Source organism: Cucumis melo, chromosome 11 (assembly GCF_025177605.1).
Source record: "Cucumis melo cultivar AY chromosome 11, USDA_Cmelo_AY_1.0, whole genome shotgun sequence".
NCBI lineage: Eukaryota > Viridiplantae > Streptophyta > Magnoliopsida > Cucurbitales > Cucurbitaceae > Cucumis > Cucumis melo.
In genome coordinates this window covers 33807882-33826950 of record NC_066867.1, presented here as the reverse complement: position 1 = coordinate 33826950, position 19069 = coordinate 33807882, and the positions used below count along the sequence as shown (strand labels likewise).

Genomic DNA, 19069 nt, shown 5'->3' with positions numbered 1-19069 from the left:
AGATCCTATAAAAAAAAAAGTATAGAAACAAAGGTGCAACTGTGAAGAGTATATTTGAGAACTGTTGTAATTTTCCAAGGGCATTGTTTTATTGCTATTAATTAAATCTCTGTTCATAGAAGTAATGAAATTTAAGCATTGTTGTCTATATTCTGGTATGCTTATAGGGTTTAGGGTGTGGACGAATGCAAGTGTTTTGTAAAAATGATATATGAATATACAGTGCCTTATAATTTGAAGATAGGACTGGACTATTTGGTGTTTCCAGATTTGAAGGTGTCTCCATTTAGGGTGATAATTGGAACATATTTATGAACTATGTACTTACACTAGAATATTTTAACATGATAAATGAATCGAGCTCTTATTAGTTACTGCACTTTTAAGGTCTGTCTGTTAGTACAATTGTCATTTTGAGCACAACTTTAAAGTGTGTTCGTTGGTATCAAGAGGTTAGAGGTTCAAATCTTCTACCATAATACTCATTCAACTCCAAATAAAATAGTAGTAGTAGTAGTAATAATAATAATAATAATAATAAAAATAAATATAACTATAAATATAAAAAGTCCGTTCATAAATACCCTTTGGGACTTCTTTTTTAGACGGATCTTGATTCTTCAAGTGGGTAAGATTTATGGCACAAGGAGATTGACGTGTGATCAACACTTCTAAATTCTTTATCAGTATGCATTTTACTCTTTTTTTATTGTTAAATTATGAAAAATTTGTAGTACCGAATCTCCTTGTCCCTTTTTATATTTCTAAAAAGAAAAACTTTCTTTATCCCTTGGTTCACTGTCATTGTCATGTGAAACTCTCTTTACATTTGTCTCTTTCTATTTTCAAAGAGCAGGATACTGGATTTCCTCTCACAGAACGAGACCGTCTAGGAATTCGTGGCCTTCTTCCTCCACGAGTAATATCATTTGAGCAGCAATATGCTCGTTTCAGTAAGTTTATGCTTGACCTTGAAATTTCATTGCTTGTCTAGCATCGTAATGATTTAGTATGAATCCCCTAAAATAGAAATACATTAGTGGATTTGCTATAATGAAAGATTTGCATACCTTTATTTCACCGTTAGTCTAGTTACACATCGTTTCGTGGGTTATTATTTAGTTGCAATGGTAGTTGTTAAATGTTAATTGCTAGTAGTTTAGTTGTTTAATTTTTTATTTGGCTTTCTAGTTCGTTGAATGCAACTTTGTCGGTTCGTTTGCAACACTTAATGGTAGGTTATTGCCCGTGTAATCACAAATTTTATTTTAAAGAAACATTTATTTTGATTAGTTGAAAACTGGAAACTCTATTTTATTGCTCCTCTCATAGTTACAGAAGGCCACTTCAAGTTGAGTTAATTGCAATTTGTTGAAGTAGAATAATTACAAAAGAAGTTGAATTCTTTGATTCTTTGATTCTTTGATATCCAATTGGAGATATTTTATGTTATTCACCTTTTGGTCTTGTGATTCCAAAGAGTTTATTTTGTTTCATTAGGCAATGAAATTTGTTTCTATTCTAAGAAAGTTCTTGTAGTCACAAGTCTGGTGTTGAATACAGATTTCTTTTAGTATTGTAGGAGAGTTTCAATCGTTAGGAGCATTAGAGATAAGATCATTTCTTTGAATGCCTCTTGCATGTTTTTGTTCAATTTGCTAGTGGAATCATATCGGTCGCTGGAGAGGAATACTCATGGCCAACCAGATGGCATTGTTTCATTGGCGAAATGGAGGATTTTAAACAGATTGCATGATAGGAATGAGACACTGTACTATCGAGTAAGTTGCAAAATTATTGCTGTTTAGATGCTTGTGAGTAAATATTTGTTTTGATCCAATTTTATTGTTTTTTCGCTTTAGGTCCTTATTGATAACATAAGAAACTTTGCTCCAATAATATACACACCTACAGTGGGATTAGTTTGTCAAAACTATTCTGGGTTATTCAGACGTCCACGTGGAATGTATTTCAGTGCAAAAGACAAAGGAGAAATGATGTCCATGATTTATAATTGGCCAGGACAGCAGGTTTGTTGAACCTTGTATCTACCATTTTGTTTCTCATCCTTTCTTTTTTTTTTTTTTAATAAGAAAATTTCATTGATGGTTTGAAGTTAAAAAAGATGGCCCCGTTGTGAAATTTATGAAAACTTCTCCAACTAGAGAGGAGGAAAGAAAAGCTATAGCGATAGCAAAAATACAGGAGAGGATTTGCACCATACCATAACCAAACTAGCTATAGCTTCACAAGATCTAGAATAGGTAAGCTCCTTTTCTTGCAAGGTCTTCTATTTTGTTCAAGCCAAGCTCCTTTTCTTGGAAGGTCTTCTATTTCTTGAAAGCTCTAACAAAATGTTCCGATAAAAGCTTCTTTACCCTCAATTTTTTTTAAAGAACTTTCATTTAATTTTTTTAAAAGAACTTTTTTTGGGTAAAAATGAAAGAATAAAAGGGTATACGGAAAATAAAGCCTACAATAAAAGGAATCTAACTAAAAGAAGGGCTTCAACTAGCAAAATAGAACTTATTGAATAATTACAAATGTTCTTTAAAATCAAAGTTCAAAGAGAAACATGAAATCTAACAAAGGGAAGCTTCTTTTCCTTTTTGGAAGGATCACTGCCCAAAGTGTATGCAAGGTAATTCTTTGAGTCCCTTATAAGTGTCATGAGCCCACCAAAGGATGCATGTATAACGTATGTGGATTCCCAATATATCTAGCAAACACTCATGTCGTGGAGGCGAAATTTTCAATCTCAGCCTCTCAGATTTCTTCTAAGTTGTTGGTTCTAGCAGGTGTTTTTGACACTTCAGGTGTCTGAAATGGCTCCATCATTACACAGAGAGTTTAAAATAAGAGGAAACCTTTCATGAAAGAGAGCATCTCCAACCAAACATTTTTCCACAATGATAAACCCTTACCATTTGCAACAGTGTGGCTCATCCTGACAAGGTTGATGGGGTGGTATTGCAATATGGTCTTCCAGGGATCTTTTGCTTATCGTTGACTGGTTTTTCTATGTTCTGGGAACTTGTAGATGGACCCATATTTGGCGTCAATGACCTTTCCCTTCCACCATAGGGCAATTTTTTAATATTGATATCCCCAAATCCGTTTTGCAAGGATTCTCTCTCTATTTTATATTTTAATATTGGATTATCCCCCCCTCCCCCACCGAGTTTTAGCACATATTAGTATATTACTTTGCTAGAATTTATAGAACATATGACCAAGACTTCTTATGCATTTTCAAATACAATAATTAACACGTTTGATTAAAGTCGAGGATTCTAGATTGTTCTCTTGCTTCATTAGTATTTGAGAATTGCAGTTAGCTGATTCTATTTTGTTATAATTCTATCATTGTAAATCTCCTTGTTATATTTTCCCTTTTTGGTTTTTCCTACACTTTCCTTCTTTAGTCACCGTTGTATCCTGTATATATTTCTTTAGTGAATGCAATAAGTTAATATGATTCCCTCTCAAACCCAAGTGTTTTGCATGGTATCAAAGCCTTGGTCTAGGCCAAATTGTGTGAGTGAAACCCTCAGATTATGAACAAAGAAATTTAGTGAGCCTTGTTCGTATTTTATCAAGTGATAAGAACGAGTGTGATTCGTGCTTGTGCTCGGGTGAGCAAGTGGCCTAAGATTAAGGGGAGGTGCCTTGGGTGGTGGGAGTGAAGCAAATTTGTTTGAGGGGTGGATTATCTGGAGTGCGAACAAAAGTCCACATTGGTTAGGAAAGGAAGTGATCATAGGTATATAAGTGTGGAAAACTATCTCCACTGATACGAGGCCTTTTTGGTGTGAAACTAAAAGGATAACTTTCATGCTAAAATTTGAACTCAATTATGTGGTGCTTTTAAAATCTTACAGAGTGATAATGCTAAAGAATATTTCTCTCATGCACTTAAGTCTTATTTAGATTCTTATAGTATTCTGATAGGATACTTCCTAACAAGAATATCTGAATTTATTATAATGTAACTATAAGAAAATACAAGATAAACCCAAGTATAAGGCACTTGGAACCTCCCTCTTGAGTACTCTCACCCAAGTCTTAGATCACTCTACAGAATGCCCCCCACTCACTCATCCTCTCTCTATTTGTAAGAAGATATAACCACCCTAGTAATCACACTTACAAAATAACTACTAGTAACCACCCTTAGACAATAACTATAGTAGATCTCAACTTGACGAAAGTAATTCCTCACTTTATTGATGAATTATGAACAGAACAATATGATGGAATTGAGTGAAACTCAATTCAATGAAATCAGAACTCTCACTCTTCTCTCTCTCAAGAAGTAGTAAGCCTACTGGACTTTCTTCTCTAATTTCATACCCCTTTCCCACCAAACAACTTTCCTATTTATACACAGACTCCACCGACTTCTTACTAACAACTTTAACACTAACTCTCACACATTCTCACACGTGTACATTCTTTTTATTTTTCCTACTATACTGGTATATTACTGGGGGTCTAACAAACTACTAGTAACTTTCTATCTATTCGATTACCCTTATAATCCTTAACTGACATCATACTAAATATCTAGTACCTAACATATTCTTCATTAATCTTCTTGTTTCGATACTCCATCTCAAAATGGGGTTGCAGAATGAAAGAATCGTCATGTTTTTGAAATCACCTGAGCCTTAATGTTTCAGATGCAAGTTCCAATGTTTCTTAATAAATTGCTTGCCCTATTTCGTTTTTAAGGGTGAGATACCTTTCCGTATCTTATTCCCCAAACAACATTTGTTTCCCATTCCACCCAAAATATTTGGTTGTACTTGCTTTGTTCAAGATGTTCGGCCTCAACATACAAAGTTGGATCCAAAGACCTTAAAATATATCTTCTTGGTTATTCTCATGTTCAGAAAGGTTATCGGTGTTATTGTCTCAGTTTAAATAGATATCTCGTCACTTCTGATGTCACATTCTTTGAACATTCCTCCTTTTATTCCTCACCTTCTTTCTCTTCGAATACGAGTCGAGGGAGCATCAAGAGTCAGAGGATGATTTCTTTGTCTACAATATTATTTCCCCTTCTAATCCTCTTTGCAATTCATCTTCACATATGTTTACTTCTATTCGTCCACTCCTCACAAAAGTCTATGATCGACGGCAACCTCCTTCAGTTCCATGCCCTACTCCTAAAGCTTCTTCGTCTCCTTCAGTTCAATGTCCTGTATTGGAGGCTTCTTCGTCATTGGATCCAAAAATGAGTGATGTACTTGGGATTTAGTTTCTCTCCTTGCAAGAAAGAAGTCTATCAACTGCAAATGGGTGGTTACAATTAAAGTTAATTTTGATGGTTTTGTCGCTTGATCAAAAGCACACCTTGTAGTGAAAGGCTATGCACAAACATGTGGCATTAACTATGCTGATACTTTTTCTCCAGTAGCAAAAATGGGATTTGTGAGGTTGTTTATTTCATTAACTTCGATCAACCACGGGCCTTTACATCAGCTTGATATTAGAAGTGCATTTCTTCATGGTGATCCTCAAGAAGGGGTGTATATAGAGCAACCACAAGGGTTTGTTGCTCAGGGGAGAATGGAAAGGCGTGTCGCCTTTGTAAATCTTTGGATGGACTAAAACAGAGTCCACGGGCTTGGTTTGACAGATTTATTGAGGTGATTGAAAGTTTTGGAATGCAGAAGAGCACGTCAAATCATTTTGTCTTTTTTAAAACATTCGAGAGTTGTGTCATCGAAATTGTGGTTATTGGTGATGATGCTTTAGGTATCCAGTCTCTGAAGACTTTTCTCCATTTTCAATTCCAAACAAAAGATTTGGACATGTTGAAATACTTCCTTTGAATTGACTTAAAATAAAGCAAGAAAGATATACTATTATCATAGTTGACTGAAACATGGAAGCTAGGGGCTAAGCCATGAAGTATCCCAGTGATGCCAACTTACACAAAAGACGGAGAATTATTGAAAGATCTTGAAAGATATAGGAGGTTAGTAGGAAAACTTAATTATCTTACAGTGACTCGACCTGACATAGCCTATTCAGTAAGTATTATGAGACAATGTATGCCATGCCCTACAGTTGATCATTTGGCTGCTTTTGAATGATTCATTGTTTATCTGAAGGATGCTCTTAGGCATGGTTTTACTATATAAGGATTATGGTCATACTAATATTGAATGTTTCTCAGACGTCAATTAGGCAAAATCTAAAGAAGACAAAAGATCTACTTCAAGATATTGTGTTTTTGTTGGTGGCAATTTGATGTCTTGGAAAAATAAGAAGCAAAATGTTGTGTCACATTCAAGTGCAGAATCAAAATATAGAGCAATTGCACAGTTTGTTTGTGAATTGATTAGGATATATCAACTTATTGTTAAGTTGGGATTTGAAATCACCGAACCAACAAAATTGTGATGAGATAATCAAGCACTTGATGTCGCATCTAATCCGGTGTTCCGTGAGAGGACTAAACATATTGAAGTTGATTGTCATTTTGTACGTGAAAATTCAACAAGTTTTGGTATCTACAGGATATGTGAAGACTAGATAACAGTTAGGTGATATCTTCATGAAAGCATTGAATGGAGCACGTATAGATTATCTATGTAACAAGTTGGCATGATTAACATGTATGCCGTAACTTAAGGGGGAGTGTTATAATTCTATTATTGTAAATATCCTTGTTATATTTTCCTTTTTGGTTTTTTCTACACTTTCCTTCTTTGGTCACCATTATATCTTGTATATATATTTCTTTAGTGCATGCAATAAGTTATTTTGATTCTCTCTTAAACCTAAGGGAGCATTTGACGCTCAGGTTCGGAATCAAATTCCTGGGAATTGAATGCCTGTGGGCTTATTTGATGGGGTTTTGATGCCTGGGAATTATAAATGTCTATGTTTGAGGTGTAGGATTTTATGAATCTAGATTTCTGATGCCTATACTTGGGTGCTGGTTTTGAATTCCTGAGTTTAGCTAATCTGTTTAGTTTAGTTTTTTTTTTTTTTTTGGTGAATTGCACATCCTAAATTTATCATGTATAAAAATTTTAATTGATTTTTCTTTTTTCATATTTTGTACTTCTAATTCAATTTCTTAACTCGATTGATTTTTCATGACAATCATGCAAAGTTACCTTTAGCCATTTTTGTGGTTACGTTGCCTTCCTATGATACACATGCAACGTATTTTAAGCCACTCTTATCAAAAGAGTTTAAATAAAAATGAACTTTTTTTTATACACTTTTCTATTAAGTCAATCCAATAAGTTCTAAGTCTTCTAGTTAAATTGACCAACAAAAAAAATGAAAATTGGTATTAAACTAAATTAAATCATGGTACATGTGATATATATTTAAAATTTTTATCATATTACCAATATATTAATATTAGATTTATATATACTTGATATCACAATAGTTAGTTCATCAATTTTCACCTAGGAAAAATATAACAAAATAAACAAAATCTCCTAAAATGAAGGAAAGATTAGTTTTCAACAAAGAAGAGAAAGTAAGTAATAAAAAAGATGATTTAATAATAATAATAATTAAAAAAACTCAAGAAGAAAAGAAAATAAAAGAATGAGAAATATGTATTTTAAAAAATGTTATTGTGATTAAATCAAAAACAGAAAATGACTAAGAGAAAAAATTTTCAAAAATTCATTTTTGTTAATTTTTCAAAGTTTGCGGCAGTTGCCGGAGTTGGTGGTTGGAAGTTCACTTACTGAGTTGTCAAAAATGACACCCAATAATTGGCCGACAATGGTCATCGAGGGTGGTGTTCGGAGTTGGCCGACGAATTTTCTAGATTGAATTAGAAAAAAAAAGTAATCCATGGGCTTGAATAGTGTTTACTATTCAAACCCATGGGAAAGAGTGTAAGACGCCTTGGTGAAGACGATTGTTGATCAGTGGTGAAGATGGTCAACGGTCGCCAATGTTTAATTAAGACAATTGGTTGGTCGTCGATCATCATGACAATCGGTCGCCAAGGGTCATGGCTATTGGTCATTGACCATCATGACAAGAGGTAGGACATCAATAATTAATGATAATGATTGGTCGCCGTCGATTGAGATGTTCATCTGACGACAGAAACGTTCAAAGTTGTAGGTCACCAACGATCGATAATCGACAGTCAAGACAATCCGGAGGCGATAATCAAGATGATCCGGAGTCCACAGTTAAGATAACCTGTCATCGTGATCGTCAATCGGTCATTATGATTGATCGTCAAGAAGTTGGCTAACGTTTGTTGTCAACGGTCATCAATGATCAATGGTAAGTGGTTGAAGTGAAAATTTTTCTAAAACATGACATTCAATAAAAAAAAAAACATATTCCAAACTCATGGGTTTGGTTTCTTAATCCCAAACCCCCTAATTTCAAACTCATGGGCCAAACACCCGTAAGTGTTTTAAGTATCTAAATCATATCCCCCTGCCTAGAACTTTGGGTAATTTGTGTTACATATTGAGGACCTAGTTCAGTTTATTAGACAAGCTCGATGCTTCATTTATTTCCTGGATTAATGGTTAATGAAAATCTTCTGTTACTCTTCTTCGATCCTCTTTAAGTTGTTTAAGAGACCTTAGCTTCACATAACTTGTACATTGAGATAATGGTCTATTAATTTATGAATTATATACCTAGCATAGCAAATATTGTTTCATTCAGTAATTGGATAATTGTTATGTTTTATAGATATATATATTATTAAACCATCAATTCACCCAAAAACTTAAGCAGGTGGTTGAAGACAAATTTAATTATATATCACTAACATTCTCCCTCACTTGTGGACTTGAAATATTTGAAAGACCCAACAAGCGAAAATTAATTTTAATTGGGGAGGAAACAACAATGCAGTGGCTTGTACATAGAACCTCCCTGGACCACCTGCTTTGATACCATATCAAACTACCAATTCACCCAAAAGCTTAAACCGGTGGTAAAAGCAAATTTAATTATATATCACTAACATATATTTTTGAACTTCATTATATTTTCCTCTTCCAACTGCAGGTTGACATGATTGTCTTGACAGATGGAAGTCGTATTCTTGGCCTCGGTGACCTTGGAGTTCAGGGAATAGGAATACCTATAGGAAAGCTGGATATGTATGTTGCTGCTGCTGGCATAAACCCTCAAAGAGTATGTTTTTTCTTTTAATATTTGAGCTTGTTTGCGACTGTGGCTCGTCTGAGCCTGTTTCTGTTTTTGTCCCTACTTTTATACCTTTAATATCTAATCCGTTCTTGGACTGATCTATTAATATACAGTATACGGTGACGAGAGGTTTAATAGGTTAGAGTAGATTTTCATTTAAATAAGATCTCAATGGTTTGCAATTGCAGCCTATTGTAATTTTATCACTTAAAATAACTATAAACATATACTTAAGTTAATTATTGTAAAAGATTAAATTATAATATGCTGCTATTGCAAATTATAGAGTTCTATTTGTCTTTTTAAAGAAAAAAACTTTTGATTTATGTGGTTTGAGATTTGAGTCAAATTAGTCCCTTGGTTTCAAACTTGAACAATCAAGTATCCAACATTTGAAAATTGCTTAATTTTGGTCCCTTAATAACAGAGTTTGTAAAAGAATTAACAGTTTCCTGGAATAGCATTTTTAAAATAAAAATGAGTTATTATAATACTTATAATTTAAATAAAATAAAATATTTCTCTTCTCTAACCCTTCTCCAAACCAAGGGATCAAAGGTGTATTTTGCCGTATTATTTATCTATATAACATGTATATACTTTTATCTTGATGCCTTGAAAATTCTCGAGTTAGTGACCCCATTAAGAGATAGCTTGAAATTAAGCATTTTATAATTGTTGGGGACTTTATGGTTCAATTTTGAACTTCCAAACCTTAAAGACCAATAATTGTAGTCTACCCAAAACTTTATGTGTAGTTTAATTTAGTGAATCATATGGAGTTTGTGTTTCAAACAAAATTCAAAAAATTAAACCACAAACATGCTTAAATATAGATTATTAAAATTCTTGTTGTTAAGGGAGAACCCGACCTCTTCTGCACCTTTGATGAACCGAAAGCATTTTGCAACCCATACAACCAACAACAAACTAAAGATAATTTTTGCCCTGACGTTAAGCGTTCTACAGCCATTGTGCCAATGAAATTTTGATGTCGATATGGAAAATTACCTTTCCAACCCCATCCCGACTTCGCTTCACTCTTTTCATCTGTCTTCCATAGTTGAGCCTATTGAACAATAATGGTATTATTTCATCCCTCCTCCAAAAAATGAGCCATTCAATCCGAAGCCTCATATAATTTCATTGGCTCCTTGGTTTAGAGTTCGACTCTGTATTATGGCTATCCTCACTAAGAAAAAGAACGACAACAAAGAGAATTCGATAAACAAAGGAAATGATTAGAGAAATTCAGAACTTGAAATGCTCGATCTTTTATGAGAATAAAGCTACTTCTTTGCTTAGAGAGGGGTCAATACCGACTTGATCCTTTACAAGCTCAACGCTCTCCCTTCATCAAATGGTTGTTTATCCAACTTGGTTTCAATCAGTTGTGGCATTTGTTTTAATTGTTTATAGGATCGCCTGCATTCAGATTGTTTTATCTTCTCATGTTGGGTTACCTCTAATCATGCTACTTTTTGGATAAATTTCTAAAGGAAATTTGGTTTGTTTTGGTGAAAGAGGCACTGTCAGCATTGAGATTTACATGTGATTTTAAGCAAGAACCAGGAGAGAGAGTTTTAGTGTGCCGTGTTTAGAATTCGCCCGATATTTTTTTCCCGTTCCAGCAAGTATTCCTGATAGTGGGGGTAACCCTCAAGTCCGCAGTCTTTTCTTCATGAAATTTGTAGCAGACCTAAGAATACTAATATCATTTAATGGTGACATTTTTTTAACAACTTTTCTTAACCCCACTTTCTTGAAATTTGATTAAGCTTTCTCTTGTTTAATTGACAGATTCTTCCAGTAATGCTAGATATTGGCACTAACAATGAGAAGTTACTTAATGATCGTCTTTGTAAGTGAAAGAGAAACCTTCATGTCTTTTTCTCCTTATTTTCCTTGTAATGTATTGTGCTTATATTGCTCTGCTTCTGCTGTACAATGGCGATATATCTGGGCTTTTTGTTGTTGTTGTGGTGGTGGTGGTGGTGAAATATTTTATTTAAGCCCCTAGTTAATATTTATGTTTACTTAACAGAATTTGTTGCTTGAGCTTGCTTCATTTCGTCCTTTTACTTGTTTAGGTCCTCCTCTAGCCTTGTCAGGTAAGAAACTTGACGTCTCCCTATAGAATATGCAAAGACTTGGAGTAATACCAAGATTTGCAGATTTGCGGAGCCAGTTACTGGTTGTACGTTTTTAGAAAGTTCCAAAGTGCGATATCCTTTGTTTCTCTAAAAAAAAATTGAAACTTCTAAATTGTTTGAATATGGGACCTCGACGTATTTGGGTTTATGGTTTCTGCTTTTAGGGTGCATTGGTTTGATTTTCATTGGACTGTTGTTTTGTTTAGTTTTCCCCTTAATTTTAAGTTTTTGCATTGTCAATCATTTTAGGTTTTTATGTTTTTCTATCCTTTTTGGTCGCCCAACTCCCCTTTGGTCTATTTGTATTTTTTCATCTAATTGGGTTGCCCATTGGCTCATCTTGTATTTCATGGTGATTTTTTTTTACTCTTTGGAATTTTCACTTATCAATGAAATTGTTTCTTATCCAGAAAAAAAAAAAAGAAAACAAATAATAGTTTGATTTACTAGGAACTCCTTTTTATTATATTTATCTTATGTTTCTTAAGTGGTTTGATAACCACTTAGTTTTTAGTTTAGGATTTTTTTACATTTAAGCTTATAAACACTACTTCCACCTATTGATTTTTGTCTTGTTTTCTAGTTTTGAAAAATCAAGCTATATCTACAAAAGTTAAAGGAAAAGAAAGAGTTCTTAAAAACTTGTTTTTGCTTTTACAATTTGGCTCAGAACTCAATTGTTTAGTTAGAAAAGATGGAAACAATAATTTCTTAGAAACAAAAAACAAAAATCAAGTGGGCCTTAGTTATGGGGTGTCTCCTAAGGTTCATGTTTTTCTTTTTCAATTCGTACTCTATTTGGTGTCTATTTGCTTGCACTTTGTTAAATGGTCTATATAGTGTTCTTTAAAGCTCTAGGCGCACCTTTTTCTTTTTCTTTTTCTTCTTTTCTTTTTTGGGTGAGAGGCACTATAAAAGAGGACTGCAAAGGGAAAGTATAGTTGAAATGGAATTATAAAGGAAAATCCTAAATTCGATGAATTTTGCATTTAGGCTTAGAAATTTTATTTAAATTATTAATAAAGGAGGAAAAGTCCTTTTTCTTTTCTTTTTTTTTTTTTTTTTTGAGTGCACATCATATTTTATGCGCCTCATCTTGAGGTGCCAGACCTGCACTTAACGCCTAGGCATGTGCCCGAAATTGTTTTTTAAACATCGAGTCTATGCATTATTTGTTCTAGATGTTTCATAGAATGTCACGTCACATGATCTAGTATGGCAGATTTAGGACTTCGACAACCTAGACTGGAGGGAGAAGAGTATCTATCGATTGTTGATGAATTTATGGAAGCCGTGCATACACGTTGGCCTAAAGCTATTGTTCAGGTTTATTGGTTAAGATATCAAATTTTTAACTTAGTGTTCACTGCCAGTAATCAGTATCGTAACCTCGCAATTTGATCCTGAATGATTCCAGTTTGAGGATTTTCAAATGAAATGGGCTTTTGAAACATTACAACGTTATCGTAAGAGGTTCTGCATGTTCAATGATGACATACAAGTGAGTAGTTGATGCTGTATTTTGGTGGTAGATATTTACTTAAAAGGACATTCATTTTTCGTTTATTTCATTTCGTAAAGGGAACTGCTGGTGTTGCTCTCGCTGGTCTATTGGGAACTGTGAGAGCTCAAGGGCGGCCATTGAGTGATTTCGTCAATCAAAAGATAGTAGTGGTAGGGGCTGGAAGGTATTGTCAGCTGTTTAACTTTAACATTTACTCCAAATAGTAATGCTGCCTACGATTTAGGGATCATAAGCCTTGTCCTCTTTGTTGAAACAAAAGTGGTTGTTTGGAAGAGGAATTACTATTACTATTATTACTATTACGTGAATGTAAGAGAAATGAAAACTTTGGAAATTTTAGTTCAATCCTTTTGGTTTAACCTTCATTTGTCTCAACATGCCGTTTTTTCCCTCTTTCGACTTCAGTGCAGGGCTCGGTGTTCTTAACATGGCTATTCAGGCTGTTTCGAGAATGGCAGGGAACAACGATTCTACTGCAAGAAATCAATTTTTTCTAATAGATAAAGATGTAAAAATCTTTTTAAAACTTTCATTTATCAATTTCTGCATCAGTCTGGCTAAGTTTTTCCTTCCATGAGAGTTATTGCACAAATTATATATCCATTTCATGGATTTGGCATGATCCGTGTTCATGCTGCAGATTGACCTCATCTTTGTAGATTTGCAAATTACATATTAAATGAAAAAGAAAATTATCATTTATTTTAGCGCCATGTTATGGTAGTCAGGTATAGTAGTCAAGCCTCTACTCTAGCTTATAATTCATTGTTGCCTATGTGACTTCGAAACTTCCATTTATTAATTTCATGAAGTCAGTGGGTTGATTTTAAATTGCTAGCATGATCAACCTGCCGAGCTTAACATTAAGCTTGTGTTTTTTATGTTTGAACTACTCAAATTTCTAGCACGTTAAAATTATCATTCATGAACATGATAAAGCAGATTTTAAAGATGTGGAAAATAATCTTTTGTTTAATATTGATTGAACGGGAAATGAATTGTTTGTTATTATTGCTGTCTTGCCTTTTCTACTACGGTATCTTTTGGGTAAAGTTCTTTCTTGTAATACTTTTTGACTTTGATTTTAATTAATTTATTTTTCTGTGAAGAATGCTCCTCCTTCCTTGTTCTCAATTTTTATCTACATCATATTTGTTTCCCTTACATCTGATCCCAAAAAGGTCAACTGTTGTGCAAGTGATATATTTATAGAATATTAATTTTTTTATGAGATTGACATTGATCTTAACTTTTCAGATCAATTGTTGGTTTTTTAATCTTTATGAAGTGAATTTAATTGTTATATGATCTTTCACACCTTATTGTCATGAGTCATGATTTTAGCAAGGTTATTCTGCTAGATTTTAAACTCCATGTTACATGTGTCATCAGAGCAAAACAAATTATGTCTTTGTGCAGGGCCTTATCACAAAAGAAAGAACAAATATTGATCCAGCAGCTGCACCATTTGCTAAAGATCCAAGAGAGCTCGAGGGACTTAGTGAAGGAGCCAATTTATTAGAAGTGGTAAGCTTTCTCAAACTGCCTTCATGGTTAGGGTTACTTAGCTAATTTTCTCAACACTCAGAGAGGATTCTGCCATTACTCTTCAGTAGTTTCTGACCATCTCCATTGAGATTTATGGATGAAATTTTAATCACTATTCAGGTGAAAAAGGTCAGGCCCCATGTTCTTCTTGGTCTGTCAGGAGTTGGCGGTATCTTCAATGAGGAGGTACATTTCCTCTTTTTTTCGTTAGTTGGGGCTTACTTCAACTTCCAGAAAGTATTATCTCAACAACATCAATATGTTTGATGTTTCGGTCATGTTTTTTAGTTGTCCATGCTTTATCTCACACTTTCTTGTTATAATTTTGTAAAATAAGCAACTTAAGAAATCCACTTCTCATTCATCTTTTTCTCTAGAGTGGAGATTATTTTAGACGTCTCCTCAGATAAAAGCAATAATGGAGGATAGGAGAAAGGAAATTGAATATCTGTCGAGTAAATTACATGCATCATTGTCTTTTATTCGTTTAGCCTCATAATTATAGGGATAGAAGTAATGAACTTGAGACCTCAATGTCCTTTATCCATTAGTTAATGGTAAAGTCCATATAGGACTGTGTCAATTTTCGGGTTCACTTTCCTCTTCTAGTTCTCATATTTGATGGGATTACTCTAGGTTCTCAAGGCAATGCGGGAATCTGATTCAAGTAAACCTGCAATATTTGCAATGTCAAATCCCACCATGAACGGTCTGTTTGTTTATTAGGATGCAATAATTTTCAAATTAGCTAGCTATTTGCAGTTACAACTGATTATCCATTTTTTCTTTTACCAGCTGAATGCACTGCTGCTGATGCTTTCAAGTATGCTGGAGAAAACATTGTCTTCGCTAGTGGAAGCCCTTTTGAGAACGTTGCACTTGGTATCTTCTATGTTCTGATAAATAAAAATGTTTGAAATGGCATCATACCTAAACGATCAATTTAAAGTTTTCCAATGGAATTGCACGAGCTTTTTAAGTTTCAGACTCTAGCCCTGTATCTTATAGTTTAATGTGACTTTCTGTAAAATAACTTGCAGGTAATGGAAAGTTTGGCCATGTAAATCAAGCAAATAACATGTATCTGTTTCCCGGGTCTGTATATTTCCTTTAAACACAGTTATTTTGAACTTGTAAGAATTCAGTGAGTTAGTTGTTTAACTGTGATCGTTTTCATGCAGGATTGGGTTGGGATCTCTTTTATCAGGTGCTCGTTATATTACCGATGGAATGTTGCAAGCAGCTGCAGAATGGTATGAATCTTTATGTGGCAGTCCAGTATCATCTTTTTTTTTAATTTTAAATTTGGAAGACAGAAGATATTAAAAAGGCCTAGTTTGCTGCGGAAACCATAGGGGTGTATTAAGAGGATTTGTCTTATGGTTGTTGGTGAAACCACTTGCAGACTGCTTATGAAAAAAAATTATAAGTGGGGTTGTATCAAGCATCCAATAGTTCTTTCCTGACGAAAGCAGTCCATCTAAATTTGATTAGGCCTCGTTGAGGCATATAAACAATTCTTCCACCTCTAAATATGTTGTTTTGCTATCCAACTTCTACCAAGGTTTTTATTTTTAAAAATTAAGCAACTTTTAAAAATTAAAAGAAAATAGTTTTTAAGCTTGTTTTTCTTTTTGGAATTTTGCTAAGAATTCAACTCTGGTGCTCAAGAAAGATGCAAATCAACATAAGAATAGAGAAAATAGGTTTAATTTTGAAAAATCAATAATTAAAAAACGAAATGGTTACCAGTTGAGATCTTAGGCCTCGTTTGATAATCATTCCATTTTTATTTTTGGTTTTTAAAAATTAAACCTATTTGTTTCTGATTTTCTTACCATGGTTTGTATCAATCTTAAGTAGAAGAGTTGCATTGTTACCAAATTTAAAAAACAAAAATAATTTTTTAAAAACTACTTTTCTTAGTTTTCATGTTTTTGTAAATTAAGTCTAAAAACATCTCTCACACCTCTAAATTTCTTGTTGTGTTATCTACTTTCTTTCGATGTTTTAGAAAACCAAGTTAAGTCTTGAAAATTAAAAATAATAATAATAATAATAATAATTTTTTAAACTTTACTCTTCGTTTTTTATTTTGAAATTTGCTGAAAATTCTACTCTTTTACTTTAATAATGAAAATTATGGTGAGAAAATTTGAGGAAATAGATTTTATTTTCAAAGACCGAAAAACAGATGGGTCTAAAAGTAGATAAATATTTTAGTGCCTTACCATTTTGACACCGTACCCTTGATTTATGTTTTATTTATCTCCAAGGTGCTGATATGATATTGTCATCTATGCAGCCTTGCTTCTTATATGACAGATGAAGAAGTTCAAAGTGGCATTTTGTACCCATCGATTGATAGGTACGAGTAGGATTTACCGTTCTATATTCCATCATATTGAATCAACACGATCTGATTACTTCATTGTTTAGACTGGTTGGCCAAAGAACTAAACTCCAAAATATGTAAATACAATTTGCAGCATTCGAGAAATCACAGCGGAGGTCGGAGCTGCAGTGCTGAGGAGTGCTGTTTCGGAGAATTTGGCAGAAGGCCATGGTGATGTGGGCCCTCGAGAGCTGAGACTAATGGCCAAAGTACGTAGGCTGATCTCATGGTTTGCATATTATTCATCTGTTTTTCTAAATTATATTTTCAAATCTCCACTTTCACTCGAGAAAATAAAAATAAACCCCATATGGTGCATAAGGTTATAAGCACCTTCTCTTTTTTCTGCTTCCTTAAAATAAGGTACCCATCTTAGAGTAAATGACTTTTGTCTGTGGACAGTGAACATATAAATGATAATTGAGGATAGATACAGCTTTAACTTAAAGGCTGGAGATAGCAAAAAATGCCTACATTATTATTTGGATTAGAAACGAAGGAACCTGTCTAAACTCTAGTTTCCATCTTGTCGTTTGTTTCTAGAGTGACGCTTAAATAATGTTATTTCTTCTGATCATGAATCTGTACGCAGGGATTTCAACAGGCACATTAACATTAACATTTTTATTTTTATTTTCATAATTCATTCCATCACAAGTTTCAGAAAACAGTTTGTTACCTTTGATAATTGTCAAATATATAAACGCATGGGAATCTGGCTGTTGCTAAAATTTCTGTAATTTCTTGAGTTTATTGTTGAAGTTTATTGCTTTTTTTGCAGGAGGAGACGATTGAATACATCAAACGCAATATGTGGTTTCCGATTTATAGCCCTCTTGTCCATGAAAAATAAGCCTCATTTAGAGCTCTACCATTCTTTTCTTTTCTCCCAATCGTCATCTCTCATAGCTCGGGGTCGGGGCCAAACAATTGAACATAAGGAATTAGGTCTCTCTATTCTGATGAACTCTGAGGAACGTTCTCGCTTGGATTCCCTCAGGTTATATATATATTTACATTCTCAATTATTGTATTGAAGGTGATAAACATCATCATGCAATTGGAGTTCATATTTGCAGCAATCCATTCTCTTTATACTTCCATTATAAGTTCTTATCCGAATTTTTCGATATTACAAAGAACTTTTTTTTTTAGTTTTCTTTCTCCTTAATTTCACATCTGAGAGCTTTTCTTAAAAAGAAAATAAATATAATTTCATTTAGTTTCTTCAAGATTTTAGCTTGATTTCCTTATAGTTTGAAAATTTATGCTACTTATTTGATTTGAGTAAATGTCTCTGAACTTGTATTATGTAACAAGTTTTGAAGATGAGTTATAGTTTTATTTGTTAAGGAGTAAAATTAAGAGTTGGTTTGTATTGACTAGAAAAGTTTTTTTCAAAGTTATTTTAATTTAATTATTTTGATGTAAAAAAAAAAAGGAAAAACACATTTTCAAATATAGCATATAATGAATTAAAGTATAGCAAAAGTTCATATTCTATCAATGTTTATCACTACATTGATAAACATCGATAGAACTTTAGCGATTTTTATCATCGATAGAATTTAAAGTATTGTTATATTTTATATATATTTTCAGAAATTTTTTCATTTACAACAATTAGAAATTTTAAATGAGTTTTGATAGTGTTTCAAAAGTCATTTTAAGTAGTTTTCGAATACTGTTTTCAAAATAACTTATTTGAGTTATTTTGAAATAACAAAACCCATGGGTCAATTGTGTAAATGGCATTCAACCAAAACCTTGAGGGTCATCAGTGTGTTTAAATTTTTTATTCAAGTTTGTTTGTAGCCTTGTATATATTTTTAAATTTGATTTACCATTACTCTCCCATTTCTCTTAAACATGTCTTTAATTTTCCAACATTAGGAAAATATCTTTTTCTTTTTTTCCTTTCTTTTTTACCTTCTTTATTTAAGAATTTTATTTTAATTTTTTTACATAGAAGCATTTGAATTATTTAAACTATCGCAAATTCATTAACAATATGTGACGTCAAGTCTTTAGATTTTTTCCAACCTGTGAGTGTGACTAATGATGATAGAGGTAAAACCATTGATTTCTTTTACACTTATTTTGGTAGGTTTTTAACTTCATACGTGTGATGGGAAGAAACTTTTGATTTCTCCCTTTTATATCTCATTTAATTTCACATTAAATCAGTATAGATTTTAGTTTGGGGTTCTTTAATTATAAAAATTGATATTATTTATCCTACATAAAACAAAACTACTAAAAGATAAAATTAAT

At 33.1% G+C, this 19069-nt stretch overlaps 1 protein-coding gene across 2 annotated transcripts in view; it reads left to right on the top strand.

Annotated features, from left to right (window-relative positions):
* The window catches only part of LOC103499065 (NAD-dependent malic enzyme 2, mitochondrial), an 18552-nt gene extending 648 nt beyond the window's left edge, over positions 1 to 17904 (top strand). The window contains exons 2-19 of one of the 2 annotated variants that reach the window (XM_008461957.3): positions 857 to 953; positions 1663 to 1781; positions 1863 to 2030; positions 9031 to 9159; positions 10975 to 11035; positions 12550 to 12653; positions 12745 to 12828; positions 12909 to 13015; positions 13258 to 13360; positions 14272 to 14379; positions 14521 to 14586; positions 15037 to 15109; positions 15196 to 15282; positions 15441 to 15495; positions 15582 to 15653; positions 16706 to 16768; positions 16890 to 17004; positions 17577 to 17904. In XM_008461957.3, coding sequence (XP_008460179.1) covers positions 857 to 953; positions 1663 to 1781; positions 1863 to 2030; positions 9031 to 9159; positions 10975 to 11035; positions 12550 to 12653; positions 12745 to 12828; positions 12909 to 13015; positions 13258 to 13360; positions 14272 to 14379; positions 14521 to 14586; positions 15037 to 15109; positions 15196 to 15282; positions 15441 to 15495; positions 15582 to 15653; positions 16706 to 16768; positions 16890 to 17004; positions 17577 to 17648 — 1683 coding nt within the window. In that variant the 3' untranslated portion in view covers positions 17649 to 17904. Of the gene's footprint in view, positions 1 to 851; positions 954 to 1662; positions 1782 to 1862; positions 2031 to 9030; positions 9160 to 10974; positions 11036 to 12549; positions 12654 to 12744; positions 12829 to 12908; positions 13016 to 13257; positions 13361 to 14271; positions 14380 to 14520; positions 14587 to 15036; positions 15110 to 15195; positions 15283 to 15440; positions 15496 to 15581; positions 15654 to 16705; positions 16769 to 16889; positions 17005 to 17576 lie in introns of both variants that reach the window. The other variant, XM_008461958.3, reaches the window with a different exon arrangement.
* The last annotated feature ends 1165 nt before the right edge of the window (positions 17905 to 19069 follow it).